Source organism: Aethina tumida, chromosome 3 (assembly GCF_024364675.1).
Source record: "Aethina tumida isolate Nest 87 chromosome 3, icAetTumi1.1, whole genome shotgun sequence".
Taxonomy (NCBI): Eukaryota; Metazoa; Arthropoda; class Insecta; order Coleoptera; family Nitidulidae; genus Aethina; species Aethina tumida.
This window is the reverse complement of record NC_065437.1, coordinates 12,805,838-12,828,952: the sequence shown is the minus strand read 5'-3', so window position 1 is coordinate 12,828,952 and position 23,115 is coordinate 12,805,838. Positions and strand designations below refer to the sequence as shown.

Sequence of the window (23,115 nt, the reverse complement as noted above, 5' to 3'; positions counted from 1 at the left end):
TTTATAAACTTCTGATTTTTTGTTTGAGCTTTGAGGCGCTGCGTCGATCGAACGTCGTGACGTCAACGCAAAATCAACCACACTTACGTCAGCACATCCGATCCCGTCTTGACGTCAGCCCGTCTGTTTCCAGGACAACGACGCCGCCACGAATTTCGAACACTTATTTTTTTGGGGATAAAATAATTGTTTATAATAAAAACAGTTTTATAAATTTTTATGTTTAAATAAAAATTTAAAGTATAAAATTATCTGCCATAATAATTTTTAAAAAAATTCTCAAAGTATTTGTGTAAGTTTGTGAGTATTGTTTTACCATTGTTAGAATAAAAACTAATCTGCAGGTATAACTTATAGATCTTGTTATGTATTTATAAAGGATGTTTATACAGCTGGAAAACACAAATAATTAATAAAAATCAATTTAAAATCATTAGTTCTTTTATGAATATCGCTTAATTATGAATAAAATATGTTTTGGGCAGTATAAATAAAATCGATATCGGACACATGAATGAAACAGAGTAAACTTGACAGTAACATTGAGAGTCCCGGGAAACAGGTCTCCGAGGTTCCAGCGTCGCGGCGCTCGGACGTGACGTCAGCGGCGCATCCCGACAATTCCGCCACTGGCTGTGATCAATAATCGCCAAGGCCGAGGTCCGAATCACCACCAAAAAAAAAACGTTCTTCAACAAACAATATCAATTAGTCCATTCTTCCAAACTGTCTGTTACGGAGATTGATCTGATGAAAAAAATTGAAACGGAAACGTTTTTCGTATTGTCCAGTCTCTGGGTACGATATAAATTCCTGGTAATTGCAGAGTAAGGCGCCCATTCAAGTAAAATATTGAATGGAGGCCGGAGGCGATGCAGATAGAGATATACAAGTTTTCCCTCGTAAAAAACGGCATAAAAACGATTTAAAAACGTTGAAACATACCGGTACAGCATCGATAATGGCACGTATAAGGCCGATCGAGCGAAATTTATACAATATTAAATGAATGGCAGCGTGCAATAATTGTCAGTCAGTATGTAAATAACAAGACAATATGTTCACTTAGTTATTAGCCGGTTTTGCATAATGCCATTAACGAAACGCGCCGTTTCGAATACGTGGTCGTGCTCTGGCATAATATTGTTCCTCGTCCACCTTGAAACCGATATGAATGAAAATTTGTACACTTCCACTCAATGGGCTTCCTATAATTAGACCCTTATTGTTTCGTCCAATTCAATAAAACAACACTTATTAAAAATAATTTATTTACATTACTTCAATGTATAAAAATCCAAACTTATAATACCATAAACAATCACCCAAAGGATGGAATAAAGCAGGTTTTAACCCACTACAATAAATATAATAAAATCAACAAACTTAGACTAGCAAAAATCAGTACAAACAAAGAGAGAAAATAATTTTATTTAGGCATATCACACTCGCAGGTATTTAAATTCGGTTCGGATTCAGCACGTTTCAAATCAGGTACGACGTCCTCATCAAAATCCGTATTGATGTTCGGAAAGCTCCTCGTAATTTCCGTTTCTACCTCCTCGATTTTTATGTCATCACCGTCTACTTTCAACAACTCTTCGTTTAAACTGGCATTTTTTAGGTCTACTGTGCTGTTCGCAAAGATAGCCGTGCTTAAATCAGCCGGTGGAAGATTTTCTTGTGCCTTATGTTCCGCATTATTAACTTTAAGAGACGGCTGAGAGGTGACGGGATGTAAGGGGCTGGTGGCGCAGTCCTTGGCAGAAACCACCCTGGAAACAGGCGGCGGACTAGTGGCCCTGTTGTTGGAAGGCGACTGGGCCGAAGCCTTTTCCTGCTTGTGCTGCGTTATCAAATTGCAGGCCTTGCCCAAGATCAAAAGACTGTTCAAAACCTTAAACGTGACCAGACACAAGTACCCTACGAAACAAATAATCAACGAGGGGAAATCCTCAATGCTGACCGCACTGATGAACACCCTGATCATAACGACGCCCAACGGCAATGGTATGAACCCCATCCTCCTCGCCACCAAGTCCGAGTGATCGGAGAACGCGTGCTTCTGCCTGGTCTGCGCCATGTCGTAGGCCAAACTGGTCGTGTAATCCCTGTAGACGTCGAGCTGTAGCTCGTTGAAACGCGTGATGAACGCGTGCTTTATCCAATCCACGAGCACTTCGGCGACGAGCACGATCACGCAGTCGGGCAACAGGACCCAGAAACGTTCCGATTTCCACGCGTATTCGCGCATCGTTTGGAGCGCGACGATGAACAGGAGGACGAAGAGGTGGAAGCGCTCGCGCACGTCGCTACACGACACCTGGAACAGGTTGTTCTTGTCGAACTTCTTGAACACGCTCCCTTTCAGCTCGACGAACTGCAACAGAAACACAATGTCTTTTGTGGATCAAGATCATTTATTAAATTTATAAGTTAATGCATGATCCACTGTAAGTTTGATGAGTTGATTAATTACATCTGTGCAAATAATTTATTGAAATAAACTTGCCAATATAATATATACAGGGTGTTGTGTCTAAATTACAGATATAATTAATGCGGTTTTTCTCCCATATTTATTAAAGTATTCAGTAAACATTTTGTCATACCAATAATTTAAACTGGAAATACACATTTATTTAATAAAAAAGTCACCACCTCAACCATATTTACTAAATTAATAATTTTTTTCGTATTATTACGAAGTTATACAAAATTAAAAACCTTTCCAAAACTGAATTTATTAAACACACACATGATCAAGTAATTTTTGAAACTGAAGAATCTGCAATGTCCGGAAACTTCGTTTGTGTCGGTATTTGAAGTTATCTAATTGGTTAAAGACACGCCTCAGCTTTCCTGCCATTGAAACAATGGTCCGACCTTAAAATACATGCTCGAATGTTGGAACCAAATATAAATATTCAAGATCGACTTATAAAACGAATTGGCATGAAGAGGCACATTTAAAAGATATATTCTATTTTAAAGAAGAAAAAACATAAAAAATGTATTTTTTTTAATATTAAAAATATAAATAAAATCATTTTCATATGATCTGCCTCATCTGAATAACCACTACTGAAAATAAATATTTTTAAACCTCAGTTTTTTGATTATTAATTTATTAGTAAAATTATAATAAATGAAAATTATTACTTTTTTAATTCTTTTGAATATTTTTGGTATCTATTCATACTCACATTATTTGACATCATAATAGTTAAGAGACCTTTGTTGCTGGAATTGATGGCCACATTTAATGCAGTTGCTTGAAACAACACCAGAATACTATGCAAAACTGTTATATGTTAAGAAATCTACATTTTTACTCAAAGTCTTAATTCACTATATAAAAAAAGGATACTGACATAAACAATGGCAAAAATTAGATGAGGAATCACACCCAAATGTTCACGTTTCTTCCCTCTGGGTTCGGTAGCGGTCCAAAACAACGCATCTATCGTATCCTGCCCAAAAGCTGAAAACAATCTGTCGCCGATTTCCAACATGTTGTAAAATATATACAATTTAATCACACTCTGACTCTTGATCAAGTGATACAACATACTTGTATCGACCGAAAACATGACGATGCTACAAGTTACTAAAATAACAGCCTTTAACAAATCACATATTTCCGCCGGTGTTAATATTCTTCGGTTTCGCCTCCAACTAAAATTTAGAAATTTTAGCATTTCGTTTTGACGCTATTGAAAACAATGTACCCAAAACATTTAGAGAACGGTCGTGTGAAGAGTGCCCAAATCGCCAGAACCACCCTCATTGGCAAAAACGTGTAAACGAACAAGAATGAGTCAGTGCATTGCATAAAGCCATATCTCATAAACCGTTCCACCTCTCTGGGTATTTTCATGAATGAATAAATCTTCTCTCTCCTAGCTGAGTACCTTTCTTCATCATTTTCCAGTAAATAATCCCTCGTAAGTTCAACCTTTAAAAACGACATTAAAGATGGATGATCTAAAAACAATAAACAATAAGATTTAATTGAACAGCTGCGGTTTTTGAACTTCTAAACCTTTTCTCAAGTCAGTCTCATCAGAATTTTCATTGCGCAACAAGTCCTCTATTTTACTATCCGAACGAAATAAAACTTTTGCGGGTGGTCTAAATCTGATTTTGCGTTCATTTAGTTGATTGTTGTCCTCGTTTGTGGCCATTGTTGCGAGTTTCAGATAAAAAACGACATAACCTCACTTTCATTCACTCCCAAAATAATTAGAATAAATTATAAAAACGTAGTGTAAACTGTACCGATTTCAAAACATTGTGATTGTTTATATTTAAATTTTACGGCGAATTTGTTTAAACATCTGGTTGAACTTTACATAATTTTCAAGATAATAACAGACTCGAACTTAGTTATAAAGTTCTACCAACATAAATTAATTGCATGATTTTTGGGTTGCATTCGTTTATTAGCAAATTAAAAGAGGAAATAACGCAATTATATGGCGTTACTAGTTACAGACGTATTAAACAATTGAAAAGTTTGTTTAAATGTAATAATTAATATTTTATTTTGGTGACAAAACGAAAATCTCCACGTCAATCCACATGACAGTTCTGACATTAACCAGCTGATGGGGCCGCAAACGTTATTTAACATTTTTAAATAGCTATGGAAAACAATGCGTCGGCATCGACAGAAACGAAAACGGACGCGAACAGATGCAAGGTGTTAATAATCGGGGCCGGCATGGCCGGTTTGTCGGCCGCCTATCATTTCGCGAAGAACGGTTTCCACGATTTCAAAGTGTTGGAGGCGCGCGGTCGTATCGGGGGCAGGATCGTGCAGATCGAAATGGGCGAGGAAAAAGTTGAATTGGGGGCCAACTGGATTCACGGTGTCCTAGGTAATTTGATTATTCAATTGTTTTTCTAGGTGTGCACATTGTTGTAGGCACACTATTGTTATGGTGCTAAATCACGTCTGTTTTGATTCATGAATTGGCGAGTTATGTTTTTTTTATGTTTTTATGATATTTGTTTAACAAAACAATAAATAAATTAATAATATAAACGACTGAAAATTCTAAAATGGAAAGCAGATAATTCAACTTTAGATTTAAGTTTATTTAAAATATTGTCTTTTAAATTTACACTTTTACATGACATAAAGTTCATTAATCATAAATGTATTAAATCAAAGTTCTGGAATGTACCTCTGATAATTGATCCTATGTTTAAACATAGGATTAATTATCATAATTAGTTATGATAAATATGGAATATTTGTATCTGATTTTATCACATTATAATTGTGGAATTCAAATTTATTTAAAAATTGTGTTAAAAATGTATCTTAGAGACTAAATCATTTTCGTATATTAACAAAGCATTTGTTTCATATAAAAATATATTCATAGTAGACTAAAACATAGTAAGGAATATTTTATAAAATTTTTATAAATAATGTAAAAAATATATTTTTCTAATTCAGTTGAAAGAGAAAGTTGGAATGCAAAGTCCAATTGTATTCTAGAAGTGTGAACAAATATATGATAGTAAATTTATTATATTTGATAAAAAGAAAGTGTATTTTTATATAAACACGAGTATCATTTAGTAAATGTATATATTTAGTATTTTTATCTTGATAACGCACAACAGGAAAATAACAATTCTACAGTCAATTATTGTTTAATCAAAATAGAATTAGCAATTGTTAAATGAAATTCTAATAAGAATAAATATGAAAATAAATCATTAAAATAGTATATTAAATCGTTATGAAATTTCAACTTTGAAAAACATACATTAATGTCAGGATGAAAAAATGAAATAATTATTTTAACATGTAGTTTATAAGACTGTTTTCAAAGTAATGCAAATGATTATTCATTTTTATTATTATCCTATAGATATTTTAGTACATATAACAATTTGTGATACTTGAATTGTATTTTTAATCATAATATACTTTTTATTTCCTATATTTTATATTATATAATAAATTTTCAGGAAATCCAGTTTATGAACTGGCTATGCAACATGGACTGGTGGACATAATGGCAATTCCAAAGTCACACAAAGTCGTTGCAACCACTGAAAAGGGAAAACAAGTACCTTTTGCCGTTCTTCAAGAAATCTACGAGGCTTATTTGTGCTTCCTGAAACGATGTGAAGAGTATTTCATCTCCCAATACATGCCCCCAGACGGAATTGGTATGAAAGATTATTCTTAGATATTTTAGAAGTGAATTAAAAATTATTTTACAAATTTAGACACCGTGGGTGACCACATAAAACTGGAAGTGAGCTTGTACCTGGACAAAATAAAGGACGAACACGAACGTCACCTGCGACAACTAATCTTCGACTGTCTCCTCAAACGTGAAACCTGCATCTCCGGCTGTGACGACATGAACGAAATCGACCTGATGGAGATCGGCTCGTACACTGAACTGCAGGGCGGGAACATCACTCTGCCTCAGGGTTACAGTGCGATTCTGGGGCCGATTTCCGCCCCAATTCCCCCGCACAATTTGCACAGGAAACACGCCGTAAGCTGCATAAAATGGAGGCGGAGGGATAAGGTGAAACGGGACGGCTACGAGTCGGACGATTCGGATCGTACGGTTGTCGATGAGAGTAGCAGGGAGTCGAGTGTGGAGAGAGAACCTGCGGACTTTATGGTGGAAGTTATTTGTGAGAACGGCGCAAGGTTCCAGGCTGACCAGGTCATTTGTACTATACCTTTGGGGGTGTTGAAAAGCAAAGCGGAGACTCTGTTTCAACCTAAGTTACCCGAGTATAAACTGGACGCCATCGATCGGTTGTTATTTGGGACAGTCGATAAAATTCTGTTGGAATATGATAGGTATTTAATTTGATGCTGAGTCACTAACTTAGGTCGTACAATTTTATTACATTTTAGGCCGTTCTTAAACCCAAACATCACAGAAGTATTATTGCTTTGGGAACCTGAAACCGAAAAGACAGACGATTACAGCAAAACGTGGTTTAAAAAGATCTATTCGTTTTCGAAAATCACTGAAACGCTGATTCTGGGTTGGATCAGTGGCAAAGAAGCTGAGTACATGGAAACGCTACCCAACGACATCATCATCGATACTTGTACGGATATTCTTAGGAAATTTTTGTGTGATCCGTACATTCCAAAACCGAAAAGATGCGTCTGGTAATTATTTTATAAATGAATTATCTCTAACTGAAATATCTTATTAACTCAGGAAGGAAACGAGTATTTTATTACAATTAATTTTTCATTGTTAAAGCACGAGTTGGGCGAGTCAACCTTACACAAGAGGCTCTTACACAGCTATAGCGGTTGGGTCGTCGCAAATAGACATCGAATGCCTCGCGCAACCGTTATTTTTAGACGAGAGTGAGACTAAGGTAACCCACATAATCAGCTAACAAACCTGTTGTGTACAATTAAACGGTTTTTAGCCTGTGGTGTTGTTCGCGGGCGAACACACGCACACGAACTTCTACTCGACGGTCCACGGTGCGTATTTGTCAGGACGAACGGCCGCTCAGATAGTGATGAGCGACGATCAACCGGAGGAAATTATTGTCGACTGCGAGGAAGCGACGGACCTCAGTTCCTGGATCCAGGGCATCAACCTGGAGTGAATATCCAGCTGCCTTAAAAATCAATTTTTGTCTGTTTTGTGGTTTTCGGGGCGAACTGTTAAAACTTTTGTGTGTTTGAGGCTTGTTCAGTATTTATTTGGATGGGTTGGACGGACTTTTGTTCTGTATACTGCCATAGATTGTCTTGAGAGAATGTGATGTGTGTCTGTAATTTTATAGATACTTTGATATTGTTCAGATCTTTATGTGCATTGTAGAAACTACGGTACGCTGAGTATTGGCCGCTTTTAATTATGAATTTAGCGTGTAAAATCTGAGAGAAATGTTAAGAAGTGATAAGATTGTTATTATGAGGATAAAATTATGCATATTTTACTAATTCGGTTTTAATAATCCTCGGAAAATGTGGCAAATTTAAGCTATTTTTGGCCTTACCATTTAAGTAAAAGTATTTTGTATATTTTAAGACACAAAGCCAAATATTTCCAAAGGCACAGTAGAAACTTTGTATATATAATTTTACTTCATAATAGTATTAATTTTGTAGGCTATGAAAACATCGCATTTTTTTGTACAGACATATTATTTAATTGCTTGTACACAACCGACTTTTTTCTGTTTTGTTATTTGATTATGTCTGTTTGTTACTCTTTTTAAGCTTACACTAGTCATTTTTAACAATTGTTTTATTAAATAAACTATTTAAATATTAAAATGTTTTATTTACATGTTTACATTAGCTACAACTAATACATTCCGGGTACTCTATACAAAAAATCACCATATTCATCATAAAAACAATCATTCAATTTATATAAACCGTCCTTTTTCCTTAATTTCGCGGGAATTGTAATTTTTTCTGGGTACATGAGGTGCTTGTACTCTTTTTCAGGTTTGATGACAGCTGTTACATGTTTGTTCTTAACCAATTCCAAATCCATAGTTTTTAATTCTACAGGTTTGACTTCAGATTTTTCTAATTGTCTTTGAAGTAACATTTTTTCTTCTTCAGTTACATATTTTCCTGATTCTAAACGTTTTTCTATGTCAACCTGTAGTTGATTTAATGTGGTTAATTTATTGTTGTTTATTGATTTTTTTGACTCAATCATCTTTTGATTATTGGTTTCTTGCATTGCCTCCTTGGGATGTTTGTTTGCTAATTTATTATAAGATGAAATTATCTCAGAGAATTCACCTTGTTTTTGTGGAAGATCTATGACAGGTTTTACATCTGGAGGTTCAAATGGCTTTAAAATTAAAGCTCTGTTTGTAAATTTTTTCAGGTGTTCAACTAAATCTTCTGGCAAGTCTTTCAGCTTATTTTTTTTAAATAATTTCCAATTTTCTTGCACTGTTTTATCATGATTTGTTACTTTGTTTTGATTTTTCTTTGTCCACTTTCCTTTTACAATTTTCTACAATAAAGAAAACAATTACAAAAATATTTTTAATTAAGCTTTTACTTACGGAAATAACTTCAGGTAAAGCTGGGAATCCTTCACTTAACTTCTCTATGGTCCATTCTTCAGGATCAGAACTGTGCAAATATTTAATCTGCTCTTTGTCATGCCAAGTCAAAAAATTCGGATACTTCTCCTTGAAATACTTTTGCTTAGTGATGTGATATTTCAATTGTTCATGCTGCGCCTTCATTTCCTCCACATGTTCCTTGTGGGACTTGTGAACGTCCATAAAGTCAGTTTCATATTCATCGAAGTCAATTTCTTCAACTGGTTCACCAGGTTCTAACAATGCGTTTTGTCGTTTACGAATTCCTGGGTCTAATTTTACATGTCGAAATTTTTTTATTTGATATTGTACTGTTGTATTTAATAGCAGTTTTCGTAATGAAAACATTTTGTATATTCTATGAAAATGTTGGGTTATGTTTGGTCGTGTAATATGGGTTGCCTGACGAACTACTAGTTTGACCATAATCCAACGATTCGTTGGTAGTTGTCACTGTGAACGGTTTATTCAAATATAATTTGAAAGTGCTATTAAAAATTCACAAATAATTAATTATATTTCATTTAAATTTGTGTAAATTTGAGGCATTTTTGGGCCTAAAATTATGATATTTTTGTGCCGTGAACCGAGTCTTTTAACGAATTAATTAAATCCTTTTTAAAATTACAACACAATTAATATAAAACCTCAATAAATTTTAATTAAGTTAAGTAGTTAAATGCAAAAATGATTGGTCAGACGAAGGAGTGAAGAACTGGAAGGCAACAGGTCCGTTAAGCACTTGACTGCGGCTCCAGTTAGTAAGTCAGTGGTGAGTCTGAGATCTCCGCTCTCTTCGCCACTTGTGCCCATACGCGCACCGTAACCAAAACCAAATAACTTTACGGCTCATTGTTACTATTTAAAAGTTCGTTATAAAACAGTTCAAAAGGTTTTAAAAGTTTTTGAATTATACACATAACCTCATAATTAGAATCATAGCCGCCTTACATGTAAAATTCTTTCAAAATGTTTAAACAAACAAATGTATAATATTCAAAATATTATTTTCAACACCCTAAGACTATTCATCTCCTGAGGGTGGTCGCAGTTTTTCATTTACATGGTTTAGAGCCCCTCTTTGGCCATCTTACTTATAAATTTAACCCCATTCAAGTTTCGATCACAGTGCGACGGTTGTCTTGCACTCCGCGCCTCGAGCTTTCCTGCTCCGCCTGCGACCAGTGTGCTGCAGGTAACCGCACCGCCAAGAACACGCGGTCGTTCCTGCAATCGACGCGCCGGGCATCTCTTCACTCTGGGCTCCACTCGTGCTACTGGGTCAAGTGAACTGTGTTCTGGACTGTTCCTTTTCGTTCTTATTATTATTATTTTTTTAAATTTATTTATTTACTTACGATCTTTGAACTGGCCCGCCCTCGGGTTACCGTTTTTTGGGATTGAATGTGTGGTGGGTTGTTTTTTCTTGTGACAGTTTACGCGCCGGTTTTGGATTAGTTTTGTTCAGGTGAGTGAATTAATTGCACCATGGATTAATTGATTTGTTTCTTCTTATGTTAGAAAGGGGTCCAATTAAATATTTTGTTGTTGTTTTTAGAAAGTTCAGTTTTGTAAAATGGGTTAATAATATTTGTTTCTGGTTTTGTGTGTATATATTTTCTGCATAAATTCTAGATAACAGTACTTAATCTATGTAAATTTTATTTCAGAAATGCACGGAATTCCAAAAGTAAATAAAATAAATTTGCAACTTATCATATTTTTGTTTTGGACGAGAATATCTTTGCAATAAAAAAACAAAAGTGACTGAAAAATTGTGTTTAATATATATTTATCTGGTTAAAATTTATTTTTAAATATTGAAAATATATAAACAAAATTTTATAAATTGGTTTTGAAAAATATTTTTCTAATAATAGAAATGAAAAACAGGAAAACTACATTACATTAATAAATATTCTACATAAAATTAATATATAAATGAATTAAATTGGTGTACATACGTAAATCAACTTGTAAGAATATATCAATTAGTCCAATTAGTGTATCAATGTTATAAATTAATTAGTAAAGTAATAATTGTAACCTACTAATGTAAATAATTAAACTACATGGATTAATTTTTTGTAACTTATTCTTTGAATATTGATCACTGAAATAATGTAAAATTATCTGCATTTAAGGTTTGTCTCCTAATTACGTATTGAAATCTTTTGGAGCACAATTAAACAGCGAAAAAATTTGATTTGTAACGTACGGATTCCGATGTGTTTTCGATTTCGGTATGTCGTTAACTTAATCGTATGCACGAGAAACTGGAAATGCCAACGACATCCGAAATTCAGTTGAAAACAACTAGTTTTTGTTTTTTTAAATATTTAAAAACCTACCACGATTTTCACCGGTGGAATAATTAGCATTATTATCTCGGTAAAATTATAAAATGAACGAATTTAGTGTCGTTCAATTCTTCAGCCTCGCCCAGGCGAATAAAGTCCTGTTTTGTTTCTATTTTCAGAACTTAGTCATGTCAATTTCATAATCAACCTCAGGTTTATACAATACGCATGTTTGTTTAAATAATCCAACGATTTATTGGTGTTGCGTTGCAAAATAAGACCACACATGATTGAGGCTTGTTTCATTTTGTTTTATTGAATGGGTATCATTTTGATTGGATAATTGTCTGTTATTATTGACACAACTTAACTACAACTTGAAGTTCTTAACGTGCTGTGGTTAGCATCAGCTAATAACTGAGTATTAGTTAGGTAAAGCAACTGATGAGTCTAATTCTTGTGGCACGCCACTAAAGGCTTATTATTAAACAATTTATCAGCACATTTATGTAGGAAAACACAATTTTGCGGTGCGGGCTTAGTGTCTTTTTAATTAATAGCCGACGAAAAAGTTCCAGAGTGGGTGGGTCCGAACGTGGCATCGTACGCCTTCATCTCTCCCGCACGTCCTGCGTGCCCAGTTCTCACGCCGAACCAGGAAATTAATTAATTTTTGCGCAAAATTTCGCATCCACGATAACCATCGTCGGGTTAAGTTGCCATATGGCACGGGCCTCGTTGTTTTTGGGCAGTTGCACAACTGTTTTCGGGCAATAAAAACGTTTATTGAGTCGACCGGTGGCAAATAACTGTTAAATTTCAAGACAATTCCCTCTCTTTCGTTCCCGCAAAACGCTATCGGAGCAGCAGATCTGCGATGCGCGAGTAAGTGACAAGATGTCAGATCGCATCTCGACCGATTTAACGACTGACGGGCTTCCCCGAAAAGGCAAAACTGCAATTTGTATCGGACTGGAGGACAATCAAATCTCGTTCCGACGAAAAAATCGTGGGTGCGCAATAAAATTCGACACCGCCGGTCTCCCATCGTACATTCCTAGGCTCGTATGTAAATACGAGGAAATAAATTACGTAGAATTGTGTCAATAAACAAAGCGAAGCGGCGACAAAGCGAGATTTTGGTGCGAAAATGGGTTAGAGAAAACCGAAACGTTACGACGAAAATATGGTTGCGTAAGGAAATTCTCTCGATTATCTTCTGGCGTGCATTGAATAAATTATAAATAATGGCCGTTAACATATTAAATGTCGGTTTACGATGAGGATGCGACGAAAAAACAAGGTCGTGCTCTCGTTACATCTTCGGGTTTGAAATTGTAAATTTTCCCGGAGCCAACGAGAGAATATGAATCGGAGAATTGGAGTTTTGAAAGCGGTTGAATAGCTGGATGAAAAAGATCGTACGGCCAAGACCGAAACAGGTTTGTCTGTGTACAGTTACCAGTTTTGCATGAAGCGTAAACATCTTCACAATAGGCAATTAAAGAGGATAAATTGTCCGATATCGATGCCAGAAAATTTCTCAATCCACCCAAAAACAACCGAATCATTTTCCAATCAGCGACACGTCACGTTGCACGTTTTATTGGAGGGTGCAAAAAACCGATCGGACACACAAAGATGGTACCAATTCAATGGCATTTCGATGTACGATTAACCTTCTGGCTTTTGTAGAGTTCACTCACACAACAAACACACCGAACCATTGAAATTAATAAAGCCTCTTGCAAATAACGTTCGATTCGTTCGATTGTGTTTAAATAAACAATGTGGATGGGGAGTTCTAGAAACCACTTACCTTTATTTACATCTTCTATTAAGGCTAACGTTTTCGAGTGACTTCAATTTTATCTGTTAACAATAAATGATTCCTCCATATCTAAGATTGGTACCCAATAAATCGACGATAATCCGCCCACACACTTAATTTAGTTAAAAGCTCTCCTGATTTATCGACACCAATTCGCATTACCTATTCATAAATTCTCCACATTTTTTTCGACCCAATAGTGAGAGTTACATAATAATATGATAATTTTACGGCAAATTTACCGGACCTTGATGTTGTTTTTACTGATTTTCCGAAGCATGTCAAACTCAAGATCCACAACCAGGTCCACGTCCTCCTTGCCGAATCGACCACATGTTATTTTCCCCCATTGTTCCACCGTCGAATTGATTTCTATTCATCGATTCTTGGAAGGACCGATCTTGAAACAATTGGCCCGGAACTATGCAAGTATAATTACAGTCGTTGAGTGGTGTTCAATGAATTGTTTGATTTATTAACATAATTGAGTAATTTATTACATAATTGCGTTCGCCAAACGCACACACGATAAATAAACGTCTCGTGTAATTACCCTTTAAACAACGCCCACGACTTATGCAAACACCCGGTTTTTAACAGTCCAAAAACGGTAAACTTTAACAATATTTCTAGAATTTCAGGCGATTATTGCCTCCGCAACTTGATTTCCACCGACCGGAGTGCATATTAAAAAAATCGTGAGCAAGGCCTGCAAGCAGGAATTCAGGTGATTTATCGCCCCCAGTCGCCGACTTACACCGATCGGATTTCATTCATATATCGCGGCCGCCTGTCGAACCGCATTCGAGTCCATCGACTGTGACGTGTCCATGTTTTTTTACGATATTCGCAATCGATCGGGATTTTAATGATTCATACTGTTTCATGTACTTTTACGCATTACTATATTTGGCACTGGCAACTGTTTCGTCTCTTTGCTTTCGCACAATCGCCTTATTATCCGATGCTTTTCGAGTGGTCGAGGAAAATTGAACAAGTGTTTTCCTACTAGAACGAATGAATGAACGGTCGGAAAAAAACCCCGAAGGAATAGAGGTAGAGGATTGAAAAATTGACGTTTCTCACGCGGGGCCTCGATTTACATCGACCTGAACGGTTGTGCGAGTCTCCGGACTGCAAGTTCAACGCTTCGCCACGGGCGAAACGTGATCGAAACACACCCAGCCACCCAATTCCGAATCTCGACGCTTACTGAATTTTACCACCGACACAATGTTTGTTACACTTTAAATCTTCCACAAAAATTTATGTTTTCTTCTAATATTATAAATTTTAAATGTATTAATTAATAAGATATGATTTATATGTATATGTATTTTATTTAAGGTTCAAAGTTATGTATGTAAATTGCAAAGCAAAAATGTTGACAAAGCCCATCAATTTTATCAATTTAGATAGTTTCCCTTCCCGGATTTTTGGGGTAGCACATGTCATCATTCTTATCCAACACGCTATTAACCTGATCGATCGTCCTTTTGTTGGCGTTATCCAGAATACGGGCCACCAAAATGTCCTCCACGTCCTCCTTGGAAACTCCAATACCTCACTCGTAAAGCTGATCTTATTGGAATTGAGGAGATTTCCAGCATTTAAATCTCCAATAGTTGGCTGCCATGCAGACTGTTGTTCCTATCCATGTCATTAAATTTGAAACTCTGCTTCAGTTGTCTGATTATTGTGATCAGCTCTGAGAACACTCCTCTAGCCAAAAGTACCTAGCTCACCCAGTCACTGTTGTTACACTTTAAATCTTCCAAAAGAATTTATATTTTCGTCTAATAATGGTATAATCCAAATTACAACACAAAGAGTTGACAAACTCTTTCTTCCAATTTGATCAATTCGGATATTTTCCCTTCCCGGATTTCTGGGGTAGCACATGTCATCAGTTGTCTGATTATTGTTATCAGCTCTGAGAACACTCCTCTTGTCAAAAGTATCTAGCAAACACAGTCACTGTTTGTTACACTTTAAATCTTCCAAAAGTATCTATATTTTCATCTAATATTGTAAAGTTAAAATATATTAATTAATTAGACAAAATTTATATCTAACAGATCTTTACTTAAGGACCAAAATGATATAATCCAAATTACGACACAAAAAGTTGACAAAATCTTTCATCCAACTTGATCAATTCAGATATTCTCCCTTCCCGGATTTCTGGGGTAGCACATGTCATCATTCTTAACCGACACGCCATTAACCTGATCGATCGTCCCCTTAATGACGTTATCCAGAATACAGGCGACCAAAATGTCCTCCACGTCCTCCTCGGAAACCCCAGTACCTCACTCATAAAGCTGATCTTGTTGGAGTTGAGGAGAACTTTAAGATTTCCAGCATTTAAATCTCCAGTAGTTGACTCCCATACAGACTGTTGTTCCTATTCACGTCGTTGAATTTGCAACTCTGCTTCAGTTGTCTGATTATTGTGATCAGCTCTGAGAACACTCCTCTTGCCAAAAGTACCTAGCACACCCAGTCACTATTTGTTACACTTTAAATCATCCAAAAGTATCTATATTTTCATCTAATATTGTAAAGTTAAAATATATTAATTAATAAAACAAAATTTATATCTAACAGATCTTTACTTAATGACCAAAATGATATAATCCAAATTACTACACAAATAGTTGACAAACTCTTTCATACAACTTGATCAATTTAGATATTTTCCCTTCCCGGATTTCTGGGGTAGCACATGTCATTATTCTTAACCGACACGCCATTAACCTGATCGATCGTCCCCTTAATGACGTTATCCAGAATACAGGCGACCAAAATGTCCTCCACGTCCTCCTCGGAAACCCCAGTACCTCACTCATAAAGCTGATCTTGTTGGAGTTGAGGAGAACTTTAAGATTTCCAGCATTTAAATCTCCAGTATTTGGCTGTCATGCAGACTGTTGTTCCTATTCAAGTCGTTGAATTTGCAACTCTGCTTAAGCTGTCTGATTATTGTGATCAGCTCTGAGAACACAGCTCTTGCCATAAGCACCTAGCATACCCAGTCACAGTTTGTTACACTTTAAATCTTCCAAAAGTATCTATATTTTCATCTAATATTGTAAAGTTAAAATATATTAATTAATAAAACAAAATTTATATCTAACAGATCTTTACTTAACGACCAAAATGATATAATCCAAATTACTACACAAATAGTTGACAAACTCTTTCATACAACTTGATCAATGTAGATATTTTCCCTTCCCGGATTTCTGGGGTAGCACATGTCATCATTCTTAACCGACACGCCATTAACCTGATCGATCGTCCCCTTAATGACGTTATCCAGAATACAGGCGACCAAAATGTCCTCCACGTCCTCCTCGGAAACCCCAGTACCTCACTCATAAAGCTGATCTTGTTGGAGTTGAGGAGAACTTTAAGATTTCCAGCATTTAAATCTCCAGTATTTGGCTGTCATGCAGACTGTTGTTCCTATTCAAGTCGTTGAATTTGCAACTCTGCTTCAGCTGTCTGATTATTGTGATCAGCTCTGAGAACACAGCTCTTGCCATAAGCACCTAGCATACCCAGTCACAGTTTGTTACACTTTAAATCTTCCAAAAGTATCTATATTTTCATCTAATATTGTAAAGTTAAAATATATTAATTAATAAAACAAAATTTATATCTAACAGATCTTTACTTAACGACCAAAATGATATAATCCAAATTACTACACAAATAGTTGACAAACTCTTTCATACAACTTGATCAATTTAGATATTTTCCCTTCCCGGATTTCTGGGGTAGCACATGTCATCATTCTTAACCGACACGCCATTAACCTGATCGATCGTCCCCTTAATGACGTTATCCAGAATACAGGCGACCAAAATGTCCTCCACGTCCTCCTCGGAAACCCCAGTACCTCACTCATAAAGCTGATCTTGTTGGAGTTGAGGAGAACTTTAAGATTTACAGCATTTAAATCTCCAGTATTTGGCTGTCATGCAGATTGTTGTTCCTATTCAAGTCGTTGAATTTGCAACTCTGCTTTAGCTGTCTGATTATTGTGATCAGCTCTGAGAACACAGCTCTTGCCATAAGTACCTAGCATACCCAGTCACAGTTTGTTACACTTTAAATCTTCCAAAAGTATCTATATTTTCATCTAATATTGTAAAGTTAAAATATATTAATTAATAAGACAAAATTTATATCTAACAGATCTTTACTTAAGGACCAAAATGATATAATCCAAATTACGACACAAAGAGTCGACAAACTCTGCCTTCCAATTTGATCAATTTAGATATTTTCCCTTCCCGGATTTCTGGGGTAGTACATGCCATCATTCTTAACCGACACGCCATTAACCTGATCGATCGTCCCCTTGATGACGTTATCCACATCCTCCTCGGAAACCCCAAAACATCACTCATGCAGCTGATCTTGATGAACTTAAGAAGTAGTTTGATTTCCATCATTTAAATCTCCAATAATTGCCCCCCAATTCCGAATCTCGATGCACTTTAAATCTTTCACTTAATTTTTTTTCTTCTAATATATTAATATATTTTTTTTCTAATAATTTAAAATATATTAATTATTAAAACAAAATTTATATATAACATATCTTTATTTAAGGTCCAAAATGTTCTAATGCAAATTACAAAGCAAAGAGTTAAGAAAGCCTTTCATCCAACTTGATCAATTCAGAAATTTCTCTTTTCCGGATTTCAGTACCTAAGTACCTGAGACACCCAGTTATCCAATTTCGAATCTCAACACTTGTGAATTTAAAATATATTAATTAATAAGAAAATATTAATATATAACAGTCTAAAGTAACATATTGCAAGTTGGAAAACAAATATGAAACAAAGAATTAACCAAACCATTCATCCAACTTGATCAATTCAGAAATCTCCCCCAACACATTGGCAACTTTATGCATGGCGGGATATCTGGGATTGCACATGTCATCATTCTTAACCAACACGCCTTTAACCTGATCGATCTTCCCCTTGATGGCGTTGTCCAGAATACAAGCGACCAAAATGTCCTCGACGTCCTCCTCAGAAATTCCCAAAACCTCACTCATAAAGCTGATCTTGATGGACTTGTAAGGCTTGATGAGGTTGAGGAGTACTTTGGTGCGCATCTGTGTGACCAAAGCCTCAACGTGTTCGTTAACGAACTGATCCTCGTTCAGGGTGTCCCGATTGTCTCGGAAGATGCGCTCGAATTCCGCCATGTTCTCTTGTTGATAAGCGTGGATCAAGTCGGTCATGGCCTTTATCTCCGGGTTGTTCTTGTACGGCATTACCTCTTGGGAATCGAACGGATTTATCGCCGAGTCCATGAGCATGCTGGTCAGTATCAAATACTTTAAGCTGGTGATTCGCCTCGAATTGCCGGACTCGTCGTAGTTTTTGAAGGCTTCGAAAAAGTCGCTGTAGGCGGCAGCATAATTGCCCAATCTGAGGTGCATTTTCCCCCCGCACTCTCGGATAACGCTCAAAATTAGGGGATGGGGAATCGCCGATCGGACCCTAAGGGATTGTTCGTATAGTTGCTCCAGTTGTTTGTGGTTCTTTTGTTCCGAATACATCTGGATCTCCAGCGCGTAAATCTCTAACAGTTGGGTGCCTTGCAGAGTGTTGTCACTGTCGATCTCATTGAATTTGCAGCACTGCTTCAGTTGTCTGATTATTGAGGCCAACTTTGAGAACTCCCCTCTCGCCAAAAGTACCTTACCTAAAAATAATTAGTAATCAGCCAGTAAAGGACATTATATAAATAAAGTTATACCAAGTTTAGTGTTAGTTTTGAACCAAAGCCTATCGTTCTTGGTCGTCTTCAAAACATCCAAAGTTGTCTCATAGAACTTCCTCAGCATTCCAATATCAGTCGAAGACGAAGTGAAATCCAAAATTGAATTAATCGACTTCTCCCCGTGGTTCTTGGTAACGGCTCCGTTGATGTACGTCAACATTTCCTTGTATTTGGTCATCGTGTCCTCGTAGTTGCCCAACTGAAAATGGATTTTGACCAGTTGTTTCAGCGCCTTGAAACCCCATTCTCCCTTATCGCCGCATTGCAAGTCTATGACTTTCTGAAAAGCGTCGATCGCCTCGTGCAAGTTCTCGTCTTTTATCGCTTTCGCCAGGTAGTAATGATTTTCCAAGTCTACGTCCGGTTCATCGGTACTGTCTTCGGAGTACTCCAAACTGTACTCACCTTCTGAAGAGTGCGCGTCTGCGTCCATTTAGTAGGTAGAAAAAGGGACACCGACTAACACAATATTTCACAGGAGAACTTTATTTTTGACAAGCGTTGCTTTTGATAGGTTGGGGGAGCGTCATCTATTGAGAAAGATTAAGAGTAGGTGTGGGACGAAATATTTACAGGAATCTTAATTAATTACATAAATATTAATTATAGTTATTGACATATAATTATTAATTAAAACATAAAATTATGATGGCACCATTTGATGACCTTCTATTTTTAGTTTCAGGATATTTTAAAATTATAAAAGGATATTTTTAATTCCTAATTTAGTAAATTTTTTGTTATTAATTAATTGTATAATCAATAATAATTAATATATTAATAATGTTTACACAAATACTTAACAACAGGTACATGCATATTTAAAATCTAAGAAAAATTAATTTTTATGCAAAATTCATATATTATTTACATTATTATATTTAATATATTCTGATTAAAAGCAATCCGAAGAATTAATTAATAAATTAATACAAGATACGTTAAACTAAAAATTTTTCACATGATAAATTTGCATGATTAAACAATTTAGAATACCTTTATCAGATTTATTAGATTTTAAATCATTGACAAGATTAACGGGCATTTATCAAAATGACAAGATTTACAACACTTACAAGCAATAAAAAATTCAAAATTCCAAATCGTCATTAAAAAATATCGATTACTATTAAAACACAAATGAAATAAAGTTAATTTTTATATTTTTAAAAGGAAATTAATGGCATAATAACAATTAAGATAATAAGGAATTCAAATCACCTTTTTGAATGTTCCAAGATTTATTAAATAATTGGAAAAAATTAATTATTCATTAAATTAAAAATCTCTCCAAGTTTCTAATGTGAAATTTCTTTGACATTGCTCTAATTATTAATTATTAAAAGTAGTAGCCCATGTAATGTGGTGTTTTCACTTATTTTAAAAAAGTCTGTTCGATTTGATAAATGAAATGATATTGTAGCCTAAATCGTGGGCGTTTGCGAAAGGTTTATCGGCCATGTGATTGCTCTAATTCGTAATTCGCACGCCACACATTTCCACAGGCAATAACTCCTTCAGTTCGAATCAAAGCTGCTCCGATTTCGTTATGTTTCACTTTCACTGTCTTCACACGATGTTCTCTTGAAAAATGTTATTTGATGATGTCAAATAACATTTTTCAAGAGAAGTTTGTTCATCATCGTTGTTATATATAAATATAGGTTCACTAGAAAGTTGATTCGCAATTTTTTCTTCAATTTTATGACAAGATGCATAATAGAGACAATAATTCCCCGTAATAAATGCTAATAGAACCATTGTTTAACGTAGTATTTTTTTTGTGAGCGCAGCGATTACTATTCCCGGTACCATCGGCCGTGAAATCGGTGCCCGAGAGAAAATGGTCGTCTGGCTCATTGTTACGGAACCGTTAATCGATAACTTATGGGAACCCATGGGTCCGAGCAAATTTCTGTGTCGTGTGGATTTTACGAGGCTGTTTCCCACGAACGTACTTGTGCAAATCATCTTTGCGTAGAGTTTTCCTGCATTGTCGCCGAAATCCGGCGACAATTGACAAGTTGGAGCGAGCGAACCAAGACATAACAGTACCCATTAAATCAGAAATGGACGCAGAAAACGCTCTTTCAGTTGTCGGCCACGTTTATCTGGATAAATCACGTGTCACCCGGAATCTGGCCGTTAAGAAGTGATCGTGTTCAAAAGCGTAGTCATCGTCGGCGACAATAGAAGAACATAAACAACGCGATAATCTCGCCTTTACGATAATAGATTCGACGGACTAATGGACAACTGACTCATCTTCTTTGTTCGCCACTCTCCTTCTTCGTGTCCCTACTAATTACGTTACGAAGCAGACCAAAAAGCACAAAGTACGAAGTGTGCAAGATCGATACGTCGCGTCCGAATAAGGCCGACCCAATTCTGAAGTGGGTGCTTGACCATAAACCGCCAACAATGGCATTTGCATTCGAGACGAAAACAATTTTAAATCGAGTTATGGCTCAATTCCGATACGACGCCGTTTTCGTCGGGCTTTTCACCGCAACAATTTATGCTAATTGAACTTCAACGTCGTTTTCTTCTTGCCTGGCTTTTCGATCTCACGATCCGGCCGGCGCGGATCCGTTTGGCGATCGATTACGCAACGTTTGGATCGGGCGTTCCGCAACGCCGACACCGCACGTCACCACACGCTGCTCTCAACCCTGATAAATGGACGCCGCGATTGTAAATCAAACGGCAATAAACCCGACAATTGGCCGCAACAAACGTTGGCACTTTTAAAACGGCGCACTTTCGATTTATCTCCGAGTGCGAAGAGATTTCCACTCCGGCAGGTTCCGTTTACAGAATTTTAATGTCTATGCGTTTGATTTTTGCGTCTCCTAATTACATTGTTTCATCTCGGGCTTTACTAACTATTTCTGAAGAGTTTTGTTAAAACAAAATGAAGAACTGAACAAATAAAAATATTATTCTGAATTAACTTATCAATTTTAGAAATATTTGGATGGCAATGTAACATGATTGGGCCCAACAGATAATTTGATGAATACTGTGTAGGTTCCTGAAGCAAAGAGGCCCATATTATTCTGATTTTGTGCCTTAATTGTTCAAAGATGTCTGGTAGCCTTGGTAGATTCAAGGCCTTGGAAGGCTTCATTTTAATATATCTATATATACATGTTTAATCAGAAATAAGTCCACAAAATGGGATGATCAGAACCATAATATGAGCTTGTTTTAAACATCTCATTGAAATATATACAATATAAGATCAAGAGTTAATACTACCTATAGATAACGGTGTGCCTTCATAATTTCATGTATAAAAACAAAGAAGCCTAAATTAAAATATGTTCAAAAGCCTAAAATAATTGAACGATTCAGTGATAAATATAATTTTGTGGAACTCTAATGACTTTTTCAGGAAACCCAACTTTTGGTATCGCTACATTAGATAATGGCACCAAAGTGTTCAAAATAATTTAGAAAGTTTTCAGTCTTTACTTCCTCGAACCGAGAGTTTTCTATTTGAAACTGTGTGACTGATAGGTTTAAAGTTGTTCCTTAATACGACCTATAAGTGTGCCTTCATAATACCCTAAATTACAATATTTTCAAAAGCCGAAAATAATTGAACGATTCAATGATAAATATAATTTTCCGGAACCCTAATAACTTTTCCAGGAAACCCAACCTTTAGGTATCGGTATATTAGATCATGGCACCAAACTGTTTAAATTAATTTAGAAAGTTTTCAGTCTTTACTTCCTCGAACCAAGAGTTTTCTATCTGAAACTATATTCTTATTTTCTGTATAAAAACGAAGAAGACCTGCTTTAAAGAGGTCCATATTCTGATTTTGTGCCTTAATTGTTCAAAGATGTCTGATAGTCTTGGAAGATAAGTCAGTCTTCATTCTAATATATCTGTATATACATGTTTTTATCAGAAATACGTCGCCAAAACGGGATGGGCAGAACCATAATAAATGCTTCACTGAAATATGTACAATATAAGGTCAAGAGTTATCTATTTGAATCTGTGTGACTGATATTGACGTTAATACTACCTATAGATAACGGTGTGCATTCA

At 35.9% G+C, this 23,115-nt stretch overlaps 5 protein-coding genes across 6 annotated transcripts in view; 2 read left to right on the top strand and 3 right to left on the bottom strand.

The window, feature by feature from the left end:
- Positions 1 to 1,254: 1,254 nt before the first annotated feature.
- On the bottom strand, positions 1,255 to 4,385 carry LOC109601008 (protein TAPT1 homolog). The gene is made up of 5 exons (XM_049965006.1): positions 4,046 to 4,385; positions 3,732 to 3,987; positions 3,371 to 3,678; positions 3,207 to 3,304; positions 1,255 to 2,380 (listed from the first exon to the last, which is right to left on the bottom strand). Exons 1-5 carry the CDS (start codon positions 4,185 to 4,187, stop codon positions 1,430 to 1,432), a joined length of 1,755 nt encoding a protein of 584 aa, XP_049820963.1. The 5' UTR covers positions 4,188 to 4,385; the 3' UTR covers positions 1,255 to 1,429.
- Positions 4,386 to 4,618: 233 nt separating this feature from the next.
- On the top strand, positions 4,619 to 8,305 carry LOC109601007 (spermine oxidase). Its single transcript, XM_020017207.2, has 6 exons — positions 4,619 to 4,883; positions 5,992 to 6,195; positions 6,256 to 6,850; positions 6,908 to 7,171; positions 7,269 to 7,389; positions 7,444 to 8,305. Exons 1-6 carry the CDS (start codon positions 4,649 to 4,651, stop codon positions 7,627 to 7,629), a joined length of 1,605 nt encoding a protein of 534 aa, XP_019872766.1. The 5' UTR covers positions 4,619 to 4,648; the 3' UTR covers positions 7,630 to 8,305.
- LOC109601001 (neugrin) lies at positions 8,292 to 9,480 on the bottom strand. Its single transcript, XM_020017201.2, has 2 exons — positions 9,061 to 9,480; positions 8,292 to 9,008 (listed from the first exon to the last, which is right to left on the bottom strand). The coding sequence occupies exons 1-2, from the start codon at positions 9,448 to 9,450 to the stop codon at positions 8,337 to 8,339; spliced, it is 1,062 nt and encodes a 353-aa protein (XP_019872760.2). The 5' UTR covers positions 9,451 to 9,480; the 3' UTR covers positions 8,292 to 8,336.
- A 254-nt stretch (positions 9,481 to 9,734) lies between these two features.
- Positions 9,735 to 23,115, top strand: part of LOC109601013 (leucine zipper putative tumor suppressor 2 homolog) — a 60,121-nt gene continuing 46,740 nt past the window's right edge. The window contains exon 1 of one of the 2 annotated variants that reach the window (XM_049964967.1): positions 9,735 to 9,874. The gene's annotated coding sequence lies outside the window, so the exon portion shown is untranslated. Of the gene's footprint in view, positions 9,875 to 10,006; positions 10,571 to 23,115 lie in introns of those variants that run through there. The other variant, XM_020017213.2, reaches the window with a different exon arrangement.
- Positions 17,855 to 19,606, bottom strand: LOC109601015 (COP9 signalosome complex subunit 2-like). The gene is made up of 2 exons (XM_020017214.2): positions 19,027 to 19,606; positions 17,855 to 18,972 (listed from the first exon to the last, which is right to left on the bottom strand). Exons 1-2 carry the CDS (start codon positions 19,481 to 19,483, stop codon positions 18,101 to 18,103), a joined length of 1,329 nt encoding a protein of 442 aa, XP_019872773.1. The 5' UTR covers positions 19,484 to 19,606; the 3' UTR covers positions 17,855 to 18,100.